Below are 17,608 nucleotides of genomic sequence, written 5' to 3'. Positions count from 1 at the left end.
TTTTTTTTTTTTAGATGGAACATAAATATCTTCAAGAGTATGGGAGTGAAACTTTAAAATGTATTGATTATTGTTTCATTCATTATCGTTTAACATCATTACACTGGGAGGTCTTGACTGAGCATCATCTGAAACATCACTGTAAGAGGTTTGGCATTCAAAGCGGATGAATATTCAAAATACTAAAAATACATAGTTCCTTTTTATGATGAGGCACCTATGACCAGACTGCAGATTCTATCATTTAGCTCATTTAAAAGTAATCAATGAAAAGGCTTCTGGGAATTGGAAAGTGGGCTGATGACAATTGTATGATAGCTTCGACACAGGTACACATGTTAAAATGTAAGCTCAGAACAAATAATCATATCACTCAAACAGAAAAGGAAAAACAAAGGAAAGTACTTTGCCTTGACTTATGATTTAATTATGCAGACAGTGCTGCTGCCAGTGTGAATCCACATCAGGATGACACCTCTTCCCCACAAGGACTTTGATCATCTTATGAATAAATCAATGCTATCGATCGGCAAGGAAAGCCTTCCAGGAAAAGCTGCGTCATTCTCATTCTACACTGGGAGAAAGTCAGCAATGGATGACTGGCTTTCACAAATCAAACGGTTCAACAAGACAATCTAATTGTTTCTGCATCATCCACTATCAGGCTGCATCCATCACATTAGACAGTGTCAATAAAACAACAAAGCAGGACTTAAAGAGATTAATATGAGGGTGCCTTAAATATAAAAAAAAAAAAAAAAAAAATTTCAAGCAGTATAGAAAATGGAGAATTGAATAAGTTCTCTGTTTTGACTGTTTTCCATGACATTTCCCAAAAGAGGTTGTTTGGACTCGTTAAAAGATAAGCACATGACTTCTGACCTTAGTTGGTTGATCTTTGACAAAACACACAGTAAAGGTCTAGTGGAGTTATTGTGTATTGAAGCAAAGTGAACATTATCTAGGAAAATAATAATGGATGGCTTCAAAGATCTATATTACGTAATACGACAGTAAGTTATATCCTCACTGTTGTGACCTGTCACATGAATGAGTGGGTGCGCTTTGTCCCCGTCTACACCCGGTGGCCCCTCGCGTTAATGAGTGCACCAAAGCGAGCGCCTGGCCGAGACACTTATTTGTAGACCTCAGCAAAGCACATGTGCGTTGCTATAAATAACTACAACCCTAAACCATGATGCCCCTGAAAAGGCACACATCACACACACAAACTTTTGCTTTCCATTCATGCGGCCAACATGCTGAATTAGTTGTGGATTTTAAATCAGACTTTGGCACGTCTGCTGACCTTCAATAATCTTAATTAATATAAAGCCCTGTGCAAAATTCTTACTTTGTTGTTTTAATGATCTTTTTCACAGTAGTGATTTGGGCATAGTAGGGAAGCCACAGTAAGCTGGATTACACTAAATACATGAAACTAATTTCCACATGACATTGAAGAAGGTGGAAGTGCCCATTGAACATACAGTCAAGTCTCTATGATATCAATAGAACAGTAAAGCCCCAGAATTACAATTATAAGGGACACAGTTGGTCATCCTGCGTGAAATTGGAGCTAGCCGGATACCTGGCAAACAGATATACCAATCCAAATATGACAAATTGTCGTTGGTGTCTTTTCTCACTGTTGCCAGCAGTCAACTGACTGACACAGGATCACCTAACATCTAAAAGTGGGCAAGACCTTTGCTCAGTAATACATACAGAAAGACATGCAAGTTGTACTGTCTTTGCAAGTCATGACAGGACCAAGACGAAATGTAAATTCTCATTGCACATTTTGGAAAGCTCAAGTATAGATTGCCAAATCTTCTGAAGGATGATTAGTCAACTCAAAATGCCTTCCTTTTCTGTCTCAATTTAAGGCATCTTGCCATCATGACATCATTCATATAAGCAAGATGGTGCATTTTTGTCATTCTTGCAGAGTGACAATAGCAGTCGGCTTCTTCTACAGGGAAAGACAGCTTCACAAATATGTGACAAACACTTGAATGGCTGAAACATGTTTTGACCTTTCAAGGTAGACCTTAAATTGTGTCAGTAGTACATTTTTTTAAGTAACTAAAAAAAAAAAAAAAAAACTATTACATCACATTAACCCCCCGGCCCCCAAATAAAATGTGGCATTAAATTCCTAAACACATCTGAACAACAGTTTTAAAGATCAGAACAACAATCATTGCAACAAATCTATTTCCTGTTGCCATTCCAAAATAAATTGTAAGCATGTGCACTGAGCAGAGAAAGGTGGCGCTTGCCCGAGCGGAAGGCTGCCTTGGGTGCAGCGCGTGAGTCAGAGTCGGATTCAGAATAGATGATGTCATGTGAGACAAGTTGAAAAGAGCAGTGGATAGGAGTCCGGTCCTGTTGCTTTTCTCATCATCACCATGGCAGCATATAAATACAACACAAGCATGACGCAACTGCATATGACCGCATTGCTGGTATACTTTGCAATTAAAAATCAATACCAAAGACATTTAGCATTTAAAAGCACACATTAAAAGATTAAATTAAGGATTTCAAAAGAATTAAGACATAAAGGAGTAAATTCTATTTTGAGCTCAGTAAATCACACCGCCCATTTAAAATGAAACTAATGGGATGTCAGCACAGAAGAGTAAATAAAAGTCATATCCGACATAGCAGGGCTTGTTTACAAATAGACGTGAGATTATGTTATCAGACCAAACCATTGTGAAACATTCCATAATATACTCTGAAACAAAATCTACAATAAAAGTGTTGAAATGTACAAAGCACCTTCTTGTTACGTGTGAACAAGTCGATTTAGAAGGCCACTGCCTTATTTTGGTGGAGCGCTGAACCACTAACTGAATGCTTTTCTAGTGCTGGGATGGTAAACTGTCGAGCAAGAGGGAGCACTTTGAAAGTATGTTTAAATGTCAAATAGTCAGAAGGAGTGTCAGCCACTACCACAGTCAACTTGACACATGAACAAGTCTGTGGAACTTGTATGCTGCTCCCATACAAACAAAGTGTCTTTTGTGCGATAACAGACAATCTCCATAGAGGATGGCGGGTGGGTCGCTCAGTGGGTCGTTCGAATGTGATGAGTGGGAAGTTGACAAAAGGGGGTGAGCAGGGCGACGCCCAGGAGGACACCCAAAAAAAGTGACAGTAAAATAATAAAATGTCAAAAACAATCAACCCACTATCACTGTTGGACAAAACCACATGACCAGTTGAATGTAGATTAAGTCAATGGAAAAAGTTCTTGTCGATGCCCTGGGTGGGGGGAGCAGCTGCATGGAAGACTGCTAGCCCACTGCATGTCCGCTCATCTTGCCAGTCACGCCTGGCAGAGGCGTCACCTTTCTCAGTTGACAGACGGCAAGCTGAAAGAACTTTCCACTGGGGCCCTACTTTATCAACTTTGTCCGGTCAGGAGAGACTGCTGCGGCAGGATGGAGGAGAAAAGACATGCTGCATGCCAGGAAGCGTCTGGCAGATAACACCACCGGGGGAAGTAGAATCCAGAATATGGATTCAATAAAATCTGAGCCAGCAGATTCAATCTGTGTGTTCCGGGTCACAAAATATCACCAAGAGCGCTCCTTGAGATGTTGTGAAGGAGGGGGGGGGGGGGGGGGGTGAGGATTTCAATTATCAACTTTGTTTGCATAAGAGCAAACTCTTCTTATCATATGCATAGCCATAGAAATGTGTTTGGAGATAGTAATACTGTCATTCAAACCCATTAAAACGTTCAGAGTTTGACTGGACCGTCAAACATTTATTGCATTGAAACTTTGGCAATTTCAAGACAGTCGGCTGTTTGAGAGCTTGATAGCCTACCAAACAGGCTTTGCTAGAATAGTGTGATCCAACACAGCCCAGCATTCTACACACTTACTCCGGAAATGCTCTCTTTGTCATTCCACATCTGTATTGTCTATTGTAAAGCCACCAGTGAATTGCAGTGTGACAAAGAGTAAAGTTATGTTTGTCACCTCTCATACCTAATTAGGGAGACATTCCTGCAGGCGAGCACAAACAAATACATGCCCGTCTCCATGCGAGTTTGGCTATGCTATGTCACAGTTTCACACATTTTTAGATTGTTGAAGTTATACATGAAAATAGATATAAGTCTCCATGTAATTATAAACCTGACACTCCACAAAGTGGCAGTAGTTCCTGTATGTGAAGAGGTTATTAAAAATGAACATTTAATCTGCAACTACTGTCGTCTATAAATTAGTTAGGGCGGTACAAAGAAATAAAATATCTTTCATAATTGAGCCATCTGGCTGCTGGCTTGTTTTTGTGCTGGGGCTTTTAAGTTGGCTATGGAAATTTGTTCTTTTTCTAGTTTTCCCATCACATGGGGAAAAGCTCGAGGCGTGAGGTCATCATAACAGCAAGAATTAAAACCATTTCAAAAAGACAATAAGAGTACCGATTAACCATTTGTTTATCATGACAGTTTTATATTGAGAATATCTAGCACAACTGGACACAATTGCCACGACTGGTTGTTCCTTGAGCTATGCCGTTGCTGCTCCTTTATGTTTTGTCCTTTTAGTATGTGTTTATTCTGTCATATACACTTGCTTATAGTTTTTATTATATCACCTTTAATCTGTCATATAGGCCCAATATAGCGCCATATATAATTTAGGTTACTCAGTGATAAGGTACCACAATGCCAGGTTTATCTCCAGGTAGAATGTCTAGTTATCTTCAAAAGCTAAGCATTACTATTGTATCTTTGTGAAGGGTTGTATTGGATCTACTTAAATACTGATGTGAAGTAATAGTTTGTGTAACCTAACAAAAAAGTGGATTTTCTAATCCATTAAGAATGCAACAAATTTACTAACTTTGGCATCTTTAAAATGTCTGCCTTCTCTCTACCTAATCAGATAAATGGTGATATATTCTTGCAAGGATCAAGTACGATGCTATCATGTCAATTAGCTGGAAATTTACCAAGGAAAAATCCATCCCCGTACACTTTACATTAACTACTATCCATGAAGAAGAAGAAAAAGAGTATTATTGTGAACGCTACATTTTAAACAAACAAAAAACGAGGAAAGCATGCCTTATAAGCACTTCTTGATAAAGTTCATCTTTAAAGTATAAGTCAGGGAGGCTACTGTAAATCCTGATGTTCAATTCTGACTTCATGTATGTGATAGCAAAGAAGTAAGCTCTTCTTCTGGCTAATTATGCTATATCATATGATCGCAATGGAGTCTAACCAGGGTGTTTAATACCACAGCTGACCCAGCTTGTGCTTAGAGCAACTGAGGGAATGAACTCATAAATGCATCTTTGTATCCTATCTGGTCTTGTTTTTTGTTTTTTTGCTATGCTTAGCTTGCATTTGCTTTGAGGAGATACAAGAGTTAAAAGCCCGGTTGTCAGGTTAAGTTTAGCTCCACAGGATCTCCACCCTTTGGCCTGGCCTGACAACTCATGTGCATGATTTTGTCTCTGTAATGTAGTCTGCTCATGTGCACCACATCCACAGCCACTTCGATGCAGCATCTCCTCAAAAGGAGGAAACGCCTAATCGTGCTACTTCATTGTCTCATCTGTCTCACTATAAGATCATCACATAGGTGGACCACCCTGAAAGGAAGATCTACTACTGCAGTATGCGGCTTTTTGCATGCATTATCCTTTTATCCAGAAGATATCTTCAGAACAAATCCCCTCACCTAAATGAATAAATAGCCACATTAAAACCACAGATCTTTTCTTTAGACTAAACCTTGCCAAAGTAATTCAGTAAAAGGTATTAAATGTAGAGATCAACAACACAACATTTCACAGCATTTTGCCATTGATCATATATTATACAACCCTTTTGCCTAATATGCCTATGACTTTAAAAAAAAAAAGATACCTGAGTAACTAAATAAGCTCATACTTGAAGAAACAGTCATTTTTGTCACTCCATAAATAACTTGTTTCTGTTTCTATACAGTGTTTGTGGGTGTGCGCCTGAATATATTTTATTTGTGCACCAAACAGAAGCATCACTTTCAGTACAATTAAAGTAAAGTAAGTAAAAATCTATATTTTACAAAGCACAGCTCCCCTGACTGTAATTGGATTTATACATTAATCGACAGAAATACAAATAAAATTACTGGGACACCAGACAGTGGGGGTATTGATATCTGTTGTTGGTGTATTAGTGTCACATAATGCAATATATTACAAGATCAATATGATGCCCGATATCATCCGACAAATTAGTCATCACAGAAAAAGAAGGTTAGGTGTGCCTCCTTGTCACTATGCAAACTACACACTATAGCGTTTTTATTCTAACACTACCTCCACACAGCATCTGAACAATCCTCATGCATCAGATTACCGGATTGTCAAATTAATCTCATCATATATGATGCCTATGATATCACATATGAAACATTTCTACCTTTCCACTGCACAAGAGGGGAGCAGCAGAGCCAGACAGAGAAAGGGGAGAGGGGGGGCTGGCTGCTTGGGAGGGTGGGTCATGCTGGCATTTATTGAGCTGTCAAACAGCAACCGGACTACATTTTAAACCTTCACCACAATCGGCCAACAGAGTCAACGTACCTTTGTATTTTTCCAAAACGTCCTCATAAGCCTGGAGGTATTCCTTTTCGTCGGAGAGAACATAGCCCTGCGCGGCGTGCTGAGCCATAACACGGCCTCCACACACTGGACGCTCAACAGTGGCGGACAGGGACACAGCATGTGTGTGTGCACGCGCGCGCGCGTCAGTAATTTTTTGTGCGTGTCCAAAAGCTTGTGTGTATGTGGTGGCTCCTCAAGAGTGATCGGTGCTGTTGTTGCGCCGGAGGAAACGCCCTACATCCCTCCCTTGCGTGCAGTTCGTCCAATAAGACCAACTTCCTGCCCGGACTTGACTGGATTGATAGGAAACAAGCGGGCGGACCTGCGCACGCTGTTAAAGTGACGCTCCTTGCATGTCATCCTGGATGATTTTCAATCTTGTTTTATTGTTCAAATCTGATGAAAAAGTAGGATTTGTTGGCAACTAAAGTAGATACGCGGCATCGGTAATCATCCTTTGGACCCATTTTACAAGAATGACGCATTCATTTTTTTTTGCAGCGTCCAATAGAGGCGCTCAGTCGCAGAGCTGGTTTGAAACCTACCAAACGTGCAGGACTTTATTTTCCGAAATTCTGATGGGATTGTTACTTTTATCAGTTAACCCACAAATTATAGACTGGCCGAGCCTAGACTATAGAGTAGACTATAATATAAATAGATGTGGATAAAAGGTATACATTGTGTGAATAAAGGTTTGAGATCTAGAGTCACTTCCCTGGCTATTTCCTAAGAAGATGGAAGTGGAAAAATCGGACCTAACACGCCCCACACCAACAAATGACTGGACAGTGTCATGTTAATTTACCTAATAATTTGTGCAAAATGCAAAGCATTTGAGAGCCCAGACGTCAACCCAAATTGAATACTATTTGCATGAATTATTACAAAACAGCTTCATTAATCCATCTTCTGTATCTATCCAGCCATCCATCTACCCAACAAAATGCTCAACCAGTTTCCTGAACCAAAATTCCACCACACATGCCACAGCCCCTCGCAGAGAGCAGGGTGTGTCCTACACACACACGCACGAAAAAAAAGCTCAAGATGTCACAATAAAGCCATGTGAGCGTCTGCTGTACTTGCACCCTCCCCATCAGTCACCCCGCAAACAACATAAGAAGCGCTCACCTGCGATTCTGAGCACCGCTCTCTCAGCCGGATCCAGCACGGAGCCTCCTTGAATTTTCCTCTTGGACCTTTCATGTCTGGGCAGGTTCCATGGCAAAGTATCGCCAGGTGCCGGCGATGTCGACCCCGATTTGACAATATAATCTTCCTCTTCGGATAAATCGGCAGAGGAAGACATGGAGCAGTGGAGGGAAGGGTTCCCCGAGCAGGAGCTCTGAGACAAAAGGAGATAATAATTAAACAAATCCGAATTTTGAATCGGTCACTGTGAAATGAAAGGACAATTGTGGAGGGAGAGAAAAATGGTTTTAAATTAGTCAGGCAATTGGGGTCAATTTGCGTAAAGTAAAACCATTTTCACAACAAAAGATCGCTAATTAACGGTAACATGCGCTCAATAGTGTGTAGCTCCCCCGCCAGGTCAACATCAAGACTTACCACGCTATACATCATACGAAGCACCCCGCAAAAACGATCCTATTTTGCGCGTTATCTTTGTCCACCCTTCACATTTCGTGCGTCCACGCAGTGCCACGCCCTTGTGGGGATACTCCGGGCGGGTCGCGAATTGAGCGCATTTGGCGAATGATGCGAGGTGATGTCAGAGCACCAGAAGGAGCCGAAGGGATGGGAGTGATGGCGAGCCGTGTGCTGTCGAGGCAGGCAGGCAGGCTGTTCTGAGATGGGAGGGCAGGCGAGTGCCTGTGTTCCCCAGCGTCATGCGCGCCAGCCAGAGAAGAGGCTGCAGCCAACAGCGACCCACAAAGGTGTTGGCAGGATATAGACGCACTACCAGCCAGGACAAGAGCACCAGCGGGCTCCTGCTGACTTACTTTAATGTATACAACATAAGGTGACACTATTGAGGGGGATTTGGACGCAGTTAGAAAGCTTGGATGAATGTGTGCCAACCAAGCAGGTCCTATATAGGCCAAAAACAACATTTGCTTGCCTCTGAAAATGTTTTGAACAGAGCCCAATAAACAGGGCTGCTAAGTCTGACTGGAATACATGAAGGAATTCAAATTATAAGAAATCGACTGGAAAAAAATGTTCTGAGGTCAGTCGAACTGTTAATAATAGAAACACTTTCATGCTTTTCCATGTTTCATCATGATAAAATGTGACAAGTTGCATTTTGTCATCTTTTTCTGCGTGCTTATATTCATCTCACAAAATATAAGATTATGAACTGATGATGAAATGTTAAGCACTATGGAGAAAAGTGTGTACCCTGAGTCAGCCTTAATGATTCTCTGTTTTATGTAAGAAGCAATCTGGACAGGGATAAGAATAGCTGACAGATTAGAGACCATCTCATGTTTTTTTTTAATTCAAGGCTTATCCACTGTTTCACAAGAGAGCCACCAGTCATAGCTCCATAATAATACCTCAAACGCTCTGATAGGATGATGCATCTAGAAAAGTCAAATACAATTTAAATACAGAAAGATTAGCATTTTTAAAAAGCATTTTTAAAAAGATTTGTGTGCACATTGGCAGCATGCTACTACCCACAGCGTGCAGGGAGAAGAAATTGGATCACAATAGAACCTTTGAAGTTGTTCGAAGCACCCTCAAGAACAGACACATTGAGATGTGACCCTGCGCTCACAAATGTTCTTCTGGATCAATGAACACAGAAGATTGGACACAACTATCACAACTGCAAAAGCGGCGGACAACTCTAATTTATTTCATTTTGAATGGAGTATTCCTGGTGACCCAATACATTTGCTAATAGTAGTGTGGATTTTGAGTTGACTCTAATGGAAAACAAATGTCTTAGGTCATCTTGATAGCTTTCATATGCTATCCGCACTATTGCAGCACGACTAATGGAGGAGGCAGGAAGCTGCACAGCCACGGCGATCGATGAGATCATTTTTCGCATCCCACTGGATCGAAAAAAACATGTAATTTCTATCACTTGCTGGTGACATTACTTATAGCAAGAGAATGCCTGCATAGTTTATATACTGCGTGAAACACTACATGATATCTTCGTGTGTGTGTGTCGTATAATATATGTCATGTTAAAAAGGCTTTTAAATTGTTTGTATTGGTCTCATTTTTGCGTAACAAAAATCTTCAAAAGGGGTTTATAGACTTGTCATTTTTTACTTTGACCATTCACCTAAAGAAAGTACCTACAGTTTTCCGTGTCGGGGTGACTTGCACAGACTGATAGAACGCTGGCAGGACTCGCTTCTTCACTTTCCTTTTCCTGAGAATCGATGAGGAATCCGGCTCATTGTCCGGGACCTCCACCAAATTGGACTTTTCGTCTGTCACCCGAGCATGTGAGCTTCTTCTCGAGTGGCGTGGACTGTGTCGGAAGCCCTGGGAAGCAACAGCAGACATTTAATTATAATAACACTTGGGTTACTTTAGCAATGATGTTTGGTTGACATATAGTGGAAGAAAAGGGAAATTCCAAAGACCACTCAGTTTGAAAGACACAAAAACTCTCTCCAGGTTATACAAACACATTTGCTTGAAGGCTCAGAAGTCGTTTTATTATTTAATAAGAACTCAGGATCAGGAATCTGTGATATAGCTGAATTCAGTTCAATTCAATTGTAATTGAGTTATTTTTATATTTCTTTTTGTATCATTATCCTTCAATATTTTAGAAACAGTTTGGTAATTCAAATCATAATCCAAACATGAATGTGAGAAGCAACTATACGACTTCAACAATTATTCAATTACAAATGTTTCACAAATGTTGAGGGTTCATGGTTTATTTTGAAAACAAAGTCCCGTAACCGGAAGCATAGACATCGAGGACAAGCTTGACTAAAACCACAAAAACATTGTACAGTTATTGTACAATGACGTGCTTAACATTTCTCACTGAGAACAAATATCAAATATTACTCTTTATATTGTTGCGAGAACACTTTACGAGTGTTAAATCTACCGAAAATGAAATTGCCAAATCACCCACATTATTGATGACATATGCGCACTGCGCACTTAGTAGTCCATAAATAGCAATGCGGTCTTTCGTAAAGTAAAACCAAATGTTTTAGCCATAACGGGTGTCATATTTTCAGGAGTAATTGAGAAATTATCAGGAGGTGATTTTTGCCTTAAGTTAAAATGTGTAAATATTATCTTCATAAATGATGGTGTTGACGATCATGACGAAAATGACGTAGCAAACTGATAATGACAAAAGTTCATCCCTACCTCTGATCGAAAATGATGCGTTCGGAGGCCCACTACGGAATAGATAAAACAAGTTAGCCTTGGATTAAACGCAAGAAGCATCGTACATAGGCAGATAAACACGTCTCATGGGCAAGGACCATTCCTAACAGCATCTTTACATGCATGTAAGGCTCAGTGGGTGCTCGGCACCTACAAATAAATTATTTGGTTGTATGGAGCAGACGTGGCATGGCATGAGTCATGAGGACATGAACAATTCTCCAACACTCACCGCGGCACTTGGAGCGCCCTGACAGCACTGATTTGATGGGCTGCTTCCCGTGAGCGACACTGCGTTGCCAGCTGCAAAAAAACACAATAGTGGCAATGGTTCCGAGTAACAGCAACAGCAGCAGCAGCGCGCACTGAAGACTGAGCGGCCTGAGGAGAACCAGAAACACGGCAGCGATCATCATCAAGCTGAGATGAGGCAGCCGAGAGCCGCTCGACTCACACCTCCTCCTTCGCTCCCTCCTCCTCTCCCTCCTCTCCCTCCTCCTCTTCCCCCTCCTCCTCTCCCTCCTCCTCTCCCTCCTCCTCCATCTATCCCTCCTCCTGTTCCTCCTCCTCCTCCTCTTCGGCCTCCTGTTCCTCCTCCAAGTCCTCCACCTCTCCCCCCTCCGCCACCTCCTTTACCTCCCCCAAGCCCAAGGAGGAGATAGGCACTGGGGTCCCGCTCACTAGGCCACTCGTGAAGCGCAAAAGAGATCCAGAGCCCAGGCTATCGTGATACCGTTACGGTGTGAGTGAGTCAGCAGCAAGTCTCCTTTATTTCTGACAAGGTGCAAGGAGAGACTCAGAAAATTGCATCCAAGCCCTTGCGGAAGCTGCTGCAGAGATGCCCGAAAAGGATCAAGCTTTTGGATTTCTCTATGGCAGGGAGTGTTTAATATAATCTTCGTTGACATGCTTTCTACGAGCTCTATTGCACATGTAAGTGCATTCTTTCAATGCTTTTGTACTCAAGGGTTTGCCCAGGATTAAGGTAATATGCACACACTTTCAGGATCAAGCAAACACCCCCATGCCAGTCTGATGCAATAAGGATTATGCAATTTTGGAGCTCGGGGTGAGGGGAAACATGTTTGTCATGATGCTTTTTTTTTTTTTTTTTTTTTTAAAGCAGTTTCTCAACTGTATTAAAATTGCATGCCATCATGGTCAATCTTTAGAGGAATTCATGTGACCCAGCACAAGCTCAGTTGTCCAAACGGGCCTGCATACAAAATGCTGATCCAAAAATGTGCACATATTTGCATTGATTCATCCCGCCACACGGGTGCGCTCTGCGTCTATAAAGCTGCTGCAAGCTCCTCATGATATCCATGATCTCTAAATTAGGAACCCTAATTCCATCGTGTGCACATTTAAAATAATAATAATAAAAACAATAATTTTGAATGAAATAAATCCGGGTGCGCTCTGCGTCAATAAAGCTGCTGCAAGCTCCTCATGATATCCATGATCTCTAAATTAGGAACCCTAATTCCATCGTGTGCACATTTAAAATAATAATAATAAAAACAATAATTTTGAATGAAATAAATCCGCAATACATGTCATAATAACAGTATCGATAACGGCATGGTTTTGGTAACCTAAACTAACTCAAACACCGCCCGCATGGGACACGCGACATTTTAAATGAGTGCTAACGCGTAAATGACGTATGTAGTGGAGTTTTGCATTCCTTACGTGTAGCTAAGACCGTACGGTGGGATAGCAAATATAAGTCAACTACGGAGTGCAAGCATAAAGGTAACGTTTTGTTTGATGATTCACGTCACAACCCACAGAAGCAAATTTAAGTTTCGGATTGTTAAAGTGAGATCTCAGCTCCACATTTTGATCAACCCCATTAGTTTGCGTCGTCAAAAAGACAATTCTCTGTGCTAGTTGTAAAACTTCATAGTGGCACCAAGAGATAAGCGATAGAGATAATCTAAGAAATGCGATTTGCTTGCACGAAAAAAATTGGAAATCAAATGTGCCCCTTTTGGGCGCTTTTGAGTCTTCTTCGGTTATTTTTTAACTAGTGTCTATTCTCGCATTAACTGGGTGCTCCCTCTAGCGGTATTTACTATTTAAAAGAACTATAAAAATAAAATCCAATGGTGCAGTATCCATGAAGTCGTTGACCGTATTTTGTTTCCTCGGGCCAAAGCGATTGTACCATCTTTGTCCTGCATTCTCCGGCGCTCGTTTGACTATTTTGGAAGCTCTCGCATCGTATACCTGAAACTGATCTGTACAAAAGGGGTTTTAAAATAAGCTAGGACGACAGCAGTTGGTAACCTATTGCTGAATCCCTTGGTAGTGTTGTAAACAAACAATAACGAATCCCTGTGTTCCCTTCAGTACAATCAATAGTTGGGGGCTTTCCATGCTAATGTTAATTTAATCAGCACATTTGAAGTCTTTGCTGATTGTTGTGCTAGAACTGCAAGTTCCTGGTCCCTCTTACTTAAAGTATCGTTTTCCCCCCACCACAGATTCATGTCGTCTCCAAATACACAGGATGATGAGGACGATGTGGAGTTTGTATCTGTAAGTCACACAGTTTACCCGTCTAAAACTTTGAACCATAAAAATCTGAAGCAGTAATTCATAGATGTTTTTATTATTTATATGTCAGGAGTAATTTAATATGTATTTGTATTCATTCAGCATCTCGGGTAATGGTTTGAGATTTTCTACCTTGTACCCACAGGAAGGCCAGCTCAGCCCAGTGGAGTGTGTTGATCTGAGTGATAGTGACGATGAACGCTCTTCATCCTCATCAAGTATGGTAAGAGGTTAAAGTACATTCTTCTTCTGTCCACCGATTAAAAAATAAATAAAAATAAATATCTAATTAATTACAAGAGTTTTAATTATTTAATTGATCACATTTTAATCTCCTCTGATAAAGATCCCCCAAATAAAGATTTGAACTCTTCAACATTACAAAATTGTAGTGGATGACAAATCAGCTAAAGAGAAGGTTTGAAATTCACTTTTTTATTGGTTAAGGTTGCTTCATAAATGGAGAGAAAAAAAAAGGCCTGGTGCATCATTCAAAAATGCAATACCAAAACAGTTTAATTATAAAGCTGACTCGTACAGCAATTCAAAATTGAGGGATCTCAAAATTAATTAGTAATTTTGTTTTAATATATAAATAAATGTTCGTTCTTTTGTTACTCTTTTATTCAGGAGAAAGAAAAACAAAGACAGCCAGATCATGCAGTTTCCGGTAGTTCCACAAAAGAAGCTAATCTGGAGGCAAAGCGCCAAGTGGCACTTTGGCTAAAGCTTTCAGGTATTTCTTGCATCTCAATAAAAAAAAGAAAATTTCTTCCCTGCACTTTATGAAATAAACAGCATCCTCATTAATTAGACCTGCACAGTTTACACAGATTTGTGTGGTCATACTTTTCAATTGATTTACCTTATGATGAGATCTGCCTCCTTTTATGTAGATGTCCAGACTGAAAATGTCTATTCTGGTTCTAAAAGACGACGAAGAGCTGCTCACCCCACGAAACCCTCGACTAAATACTTATGTCCTGTAATTAACTGCTGTCGTGTTTATGATAATGCACTTCTCCTTGGAGGACATCTGAAAAGGTTGATTTTATTTTCTAATTGTCTATTTCTTTGGGCAAATGGGAATATTTTGGTTGAAGCTTTCCATATTTTTATTTTCATATTTATTTTTTACTTGTGTAGGTTTGACCACTCACCTTGTGATCCAACCATCACTCTTAAGGAAAGTTCCACTAAGGTGTTTGCCTGTGTGGCCTGTTGTCGTCATTTTCAGACCCAAGAAGAATGGCAAGCACATCTTGAATTTAAGGTTTGTCCACTTAAGTAACTCATCAAATCCTCCCATGTTGTGCTTTCTTAATGAAATTTCATTTCTTAGGTGTCCTCTTCTCATCCTGAGGGTCACTCCATGTCTCAGCGCTGCATGTCCATTACGTGCTATGCCTGTCCTACCTGCTACCTGTTCTTCAACAAACGGGAAGATTGTTTTCAGCACATGTCAGAAAAAAAACACTTCACAGAGTCCCTCAAAATGAGTGGTGAGACTTCTTCATATGCATCTTTAATATGATCTGCCTTGAAAATAATCAAATATAGTGTCTAATGTGCCAATTGAGCTGTTAATTGCTAGCATTAATGAGATGTCTTTTTTTTCCCCCCCAACTTTTCTTCTTTAGACTCCCAAAGAGAAGTGGTACCGGTTCCATTTCCACATCGTGCCATGAATCGCCTCATTGCCTTGTGCAGGGACACCCCATTCACTGTCCAATGCACTTTTTGTCATAAAGTGCTGACTTCGCATCAGGAAATTACAGCTCACTTTAAGTATGTTTCTGATACGTCTTTTTTTTTTTTTTATATGAATATGACCCTTGTTGAAAATATATATTTTTTTCCCCCCTCATCTTATTTTGCTATTCTGTTCTTTCCCTAGTGTCAAGTGCATAAATGGCACCGCAGTGGCCAAGGCCGATGCAACAGTGGTGCAGTTAGTGAAACAACTGCGAGTGCGAGGCCAGTGCTCTCGCTGCTGTTCAATGTTTTTGAGCCAAACAGAAGTGGAACGTCACAAAGAAGACACCCGACATGAGGTGGAGATCAACGGGACCATGGAGCAAGCTCTTCTTCAATTTGACAAGTTTCATGAGAAACAAGTTATCTACTGGTTTAAATACGAGGAGAATCCCACCTCTGGAATACTAATTCATAAAAGCGTCACCACGAAGAACGAGTGTGAGCAGGTACCCACGAAACGGAACAAATTAGGTTCCTCGACCGCGTGGTTCTGCGAGTGCGGTATGAAGTTTTTGGACGAAACCTCAGCCAGTAATCACCTCTTAGCCGTGAACCAAATCTTCTACCAATGCGGCGTGTGCGATAAACGCATGGGAGAATCTTGCATGGCCCGCTTGCACATGTGCCGCATTCACGGGGGCGCACATCTAGAGAACTTCTTCATCTACTGCTGCAAGTGCAAAGTGAAAATTCCTCGCCCAGCAGATGTCCTGCCACACGTGTCTGACGCGCACACTGGGCACACGTTCTGCACTGAACGGGATGTGCCTGAGGATGCCCAGCCGTCGACCAGTAACAGTGATAAAATGGACTTGTGCACTATCTCCGAGTCCATACCTGAGGTGGCGGCGGCTTCCTCTTCCCGAGCGCTGCCTACGTGGATGTGCCGGATGTGCGAGGACGTGTTTGACTCGGAGGCCGCAGTTCGCAAACACTGCGGCGACCTGAGCAGCCACAAATTCCAGAAGTTTGTGTGCGGCCATTGTCCGCAGAAGTTCTTCAAGGCATCCACCGTGAAGCGACATTGCGCCAACGAGCACGACGGGCAGATGAAGAGCGCCTACTTCTGCGGCCTCTGCAACAGCAAGCAGTTTGAGTCCGAAGGAGACTTCCTGCGCCACTATGAAAGCCTGCACAGTAACGACTTCTACTGTATAGGCAACGACGATATTGTTCAGCCCGCTGGGAGTAGCACACCTCTGGAACCATGTCCCTGCATGAACTCTGAGAAGAGCAGAGATGGACTGAATGTCATCTACACCCGCTGCATGAAGACACTGGCCTCTGAAGGACTCTGTCAGTACATGTGTGCTCCTTGCGCGCTTCGCGTGCACTCCTATGTTCAGATCAAGACTCATGTCAACACCATCCATCCTGCATTGAACTTGGACGAAACCTTTGAAGTAGAATGCCAAACTTGCAGTCAATGCTTTGGGGATGTTCCGGAGTTCCATAATCACTATCATTCCCAGCACTGTGCGTTGGTGCCATGCGTGAGCTCAAGGACCTACAGGAAAGATGCCACAAAACCACCACCACCAACACTGACAAATGTTGAGGTCAAAGAACAGCTAAATGGTATATGACTTTGTTTACATTTTTACATAATAGAGATTAACAAGAAGCATACAATCAAGGGAGGATAAGCGGTACAGAACATGGATGGGAGATACTATGGTTGAATTTATTGTATTGTTTTTCACCACAGATGCATCTGATGTAAAAGTGAAACACAAAAGGGCTTTGAGCGCAGAAGATCAAGAGTCAGTAGGTACATAATTAAGACCACCGATGAAATCCACACAGTATGTTAAACATGTTTGTCACTAACACTAAGGCCGCCTGCTTTTAAATTATTTTACAGAGTTACAAGAGGCTCTTCAAAGAAGCCTGCTGGACTTCTGAGGAGACGACGCATTGTTCATTAATCAGAAGGTTCTGCACGAGGAACAACGTTACTCAGTTATGATTTGTTGTTTCAGAGAGATCAGCTTGATGTTTAAAAGAATGCTTGAACTTTAAAAGGCATAACACACACTGATCCACACCTTTGCTTGTATGTTTTGTTTTTGGAAATAACATTTAAATTTGTTTTGAAATTTATGTCGAGTATAGTTTCACTTAGAATCAGAGAAACATCTGATGTATAATTTGTAATGCGGTGCGCGTCTTCAAATAAATTTCCGATGTTCTTGCAGATTTTTTCTTCTGACTTTTTTGTAAAGTTTCTTTCTTACTGAAATTTGACAGATGGTTTTGTGTTAAGAATAGCCTTTGGCTTTTAGTATTGCGTTATCAA

The 17,608-nt window shown here is 41.2% G+C and overlaps 2 protein-coding genes across 12 annotated transcripts in view; one reads left to right on the top strand and one right to left on the bottom strand.

Moving 5' to 3' along the window:
* The window catches only part of dst (dystonin), a 76,073-nt gene extending 64,615 nt beyond the window's left edge, over positions 1-11,458 (bottom strand). For 5 of the 10 annotated variants that reach the window (XM_061284795.1, XM_061284796.1, XM_061284797.1 and 2 more), the window contains exon 1: positions 6,613-6,836. In XM_061284795.1, the coding sequence (XP_061140779.1) occupies positions 6,613-6,700 (88 nt within the window). In that variant the 5' untranslated portion in view covers positions 6,701-6,836. Of the gene's footprint in view, positions 1-6,612; positions 6,837-7,767; positions 7,982-8,205; positions 8,352-9,921; positions 10,111-10,965; positions 10,998-11,218 lie in introns of those variants that run through there. The other 5 variants (XM_061284789.1, XM_061284790.1, XM_061284791.1 and 2 more) reach the window with 2 other exon arrangements.
* A 115-nt stretch (positions 11,459-11,573) lies between these two features.
* Positions 11,574-17,506, top strand: znf451 (zinc finger protein 451). Of its 2 annotated transcripts, none has more exons than XM_061284804.1 (11): positions 11,574-11,919; positions 13,479-13,533; positions 13,697-13,774; positions 14,182-14,287; positions 14,448-14,595; positions 14,698-14,824; positions 14,894-15,053; positions 15,192-15,339; positions 15,449-16,887; positions 17,018-17,080; positions 17,174-17,506. In XM_061284804.1, exons 2-11 carry the CDS (start codon positions 13,483-13,485, stop codon positions 17,212-17,214), a joined length of 2,361 nt encoding a protein of 786 aa, XP_061140788.1. In that variant the 5' UTR covers positions 11,574-11,919; positions 13,479-13,482; the 3' UTR covers positions 17,215-17,506. The 2 variants fall into 2 exon arrangements, with proteins under 2 accessions (XP_061140788.1, XP_061140787.1); XM_061284803.1 differs by lacking the exon at positions 11,574-11,919 and adding an exon at positions 12,529-12,744.
* Positions 17,507-17,608: the final 102 nt, after the last annotated feature.

The sequence above is a fragment of the Syngnathus typhle genome, linkage group LG8, assembly GCF_033458585.1.
Source record: "Syngnathus typhle isolate RoL2023-S1 ecotype Sweden linkage group LG8, RoL_Styp_1.0, whole genome shotgun sequence".
In the NCBI taxonomy this organism is placed as follows: Eukaryota; Metazoa; Chordata; class Actinopteri; order Syngnathiformes; family Syngnathidae; genus Syngnathus; species Syngnathus typhle.
This window is presented reverse-complemented; position numbering and strand designations above follow the sequence as displayed.

Bases quoted from the DNA above. Each gene is read 5' to 3' on its own strand.
- znf451 (XM_061284804.1), top strand. From the start codon at position 13,483: ATGTCGTCTCCAAATACACAGGATGATGAGGACGATGTGGAGTTTGTA. The intron at 14,288-14,447 runs GTATTTCTTGCA...CCTTTTATGTAG, and splicing joins ACTTTGGCTAAAGCTTTCAG to ATGTCCAGACTGAAAATGTC. The intron at 17,081-17,173 runs GTACATAATTAA...ATTATTTTACAG, and splicing joins AGAAGATCAAGAGTCAGTAG to AGTTACAAGAGGCTCTTCAA.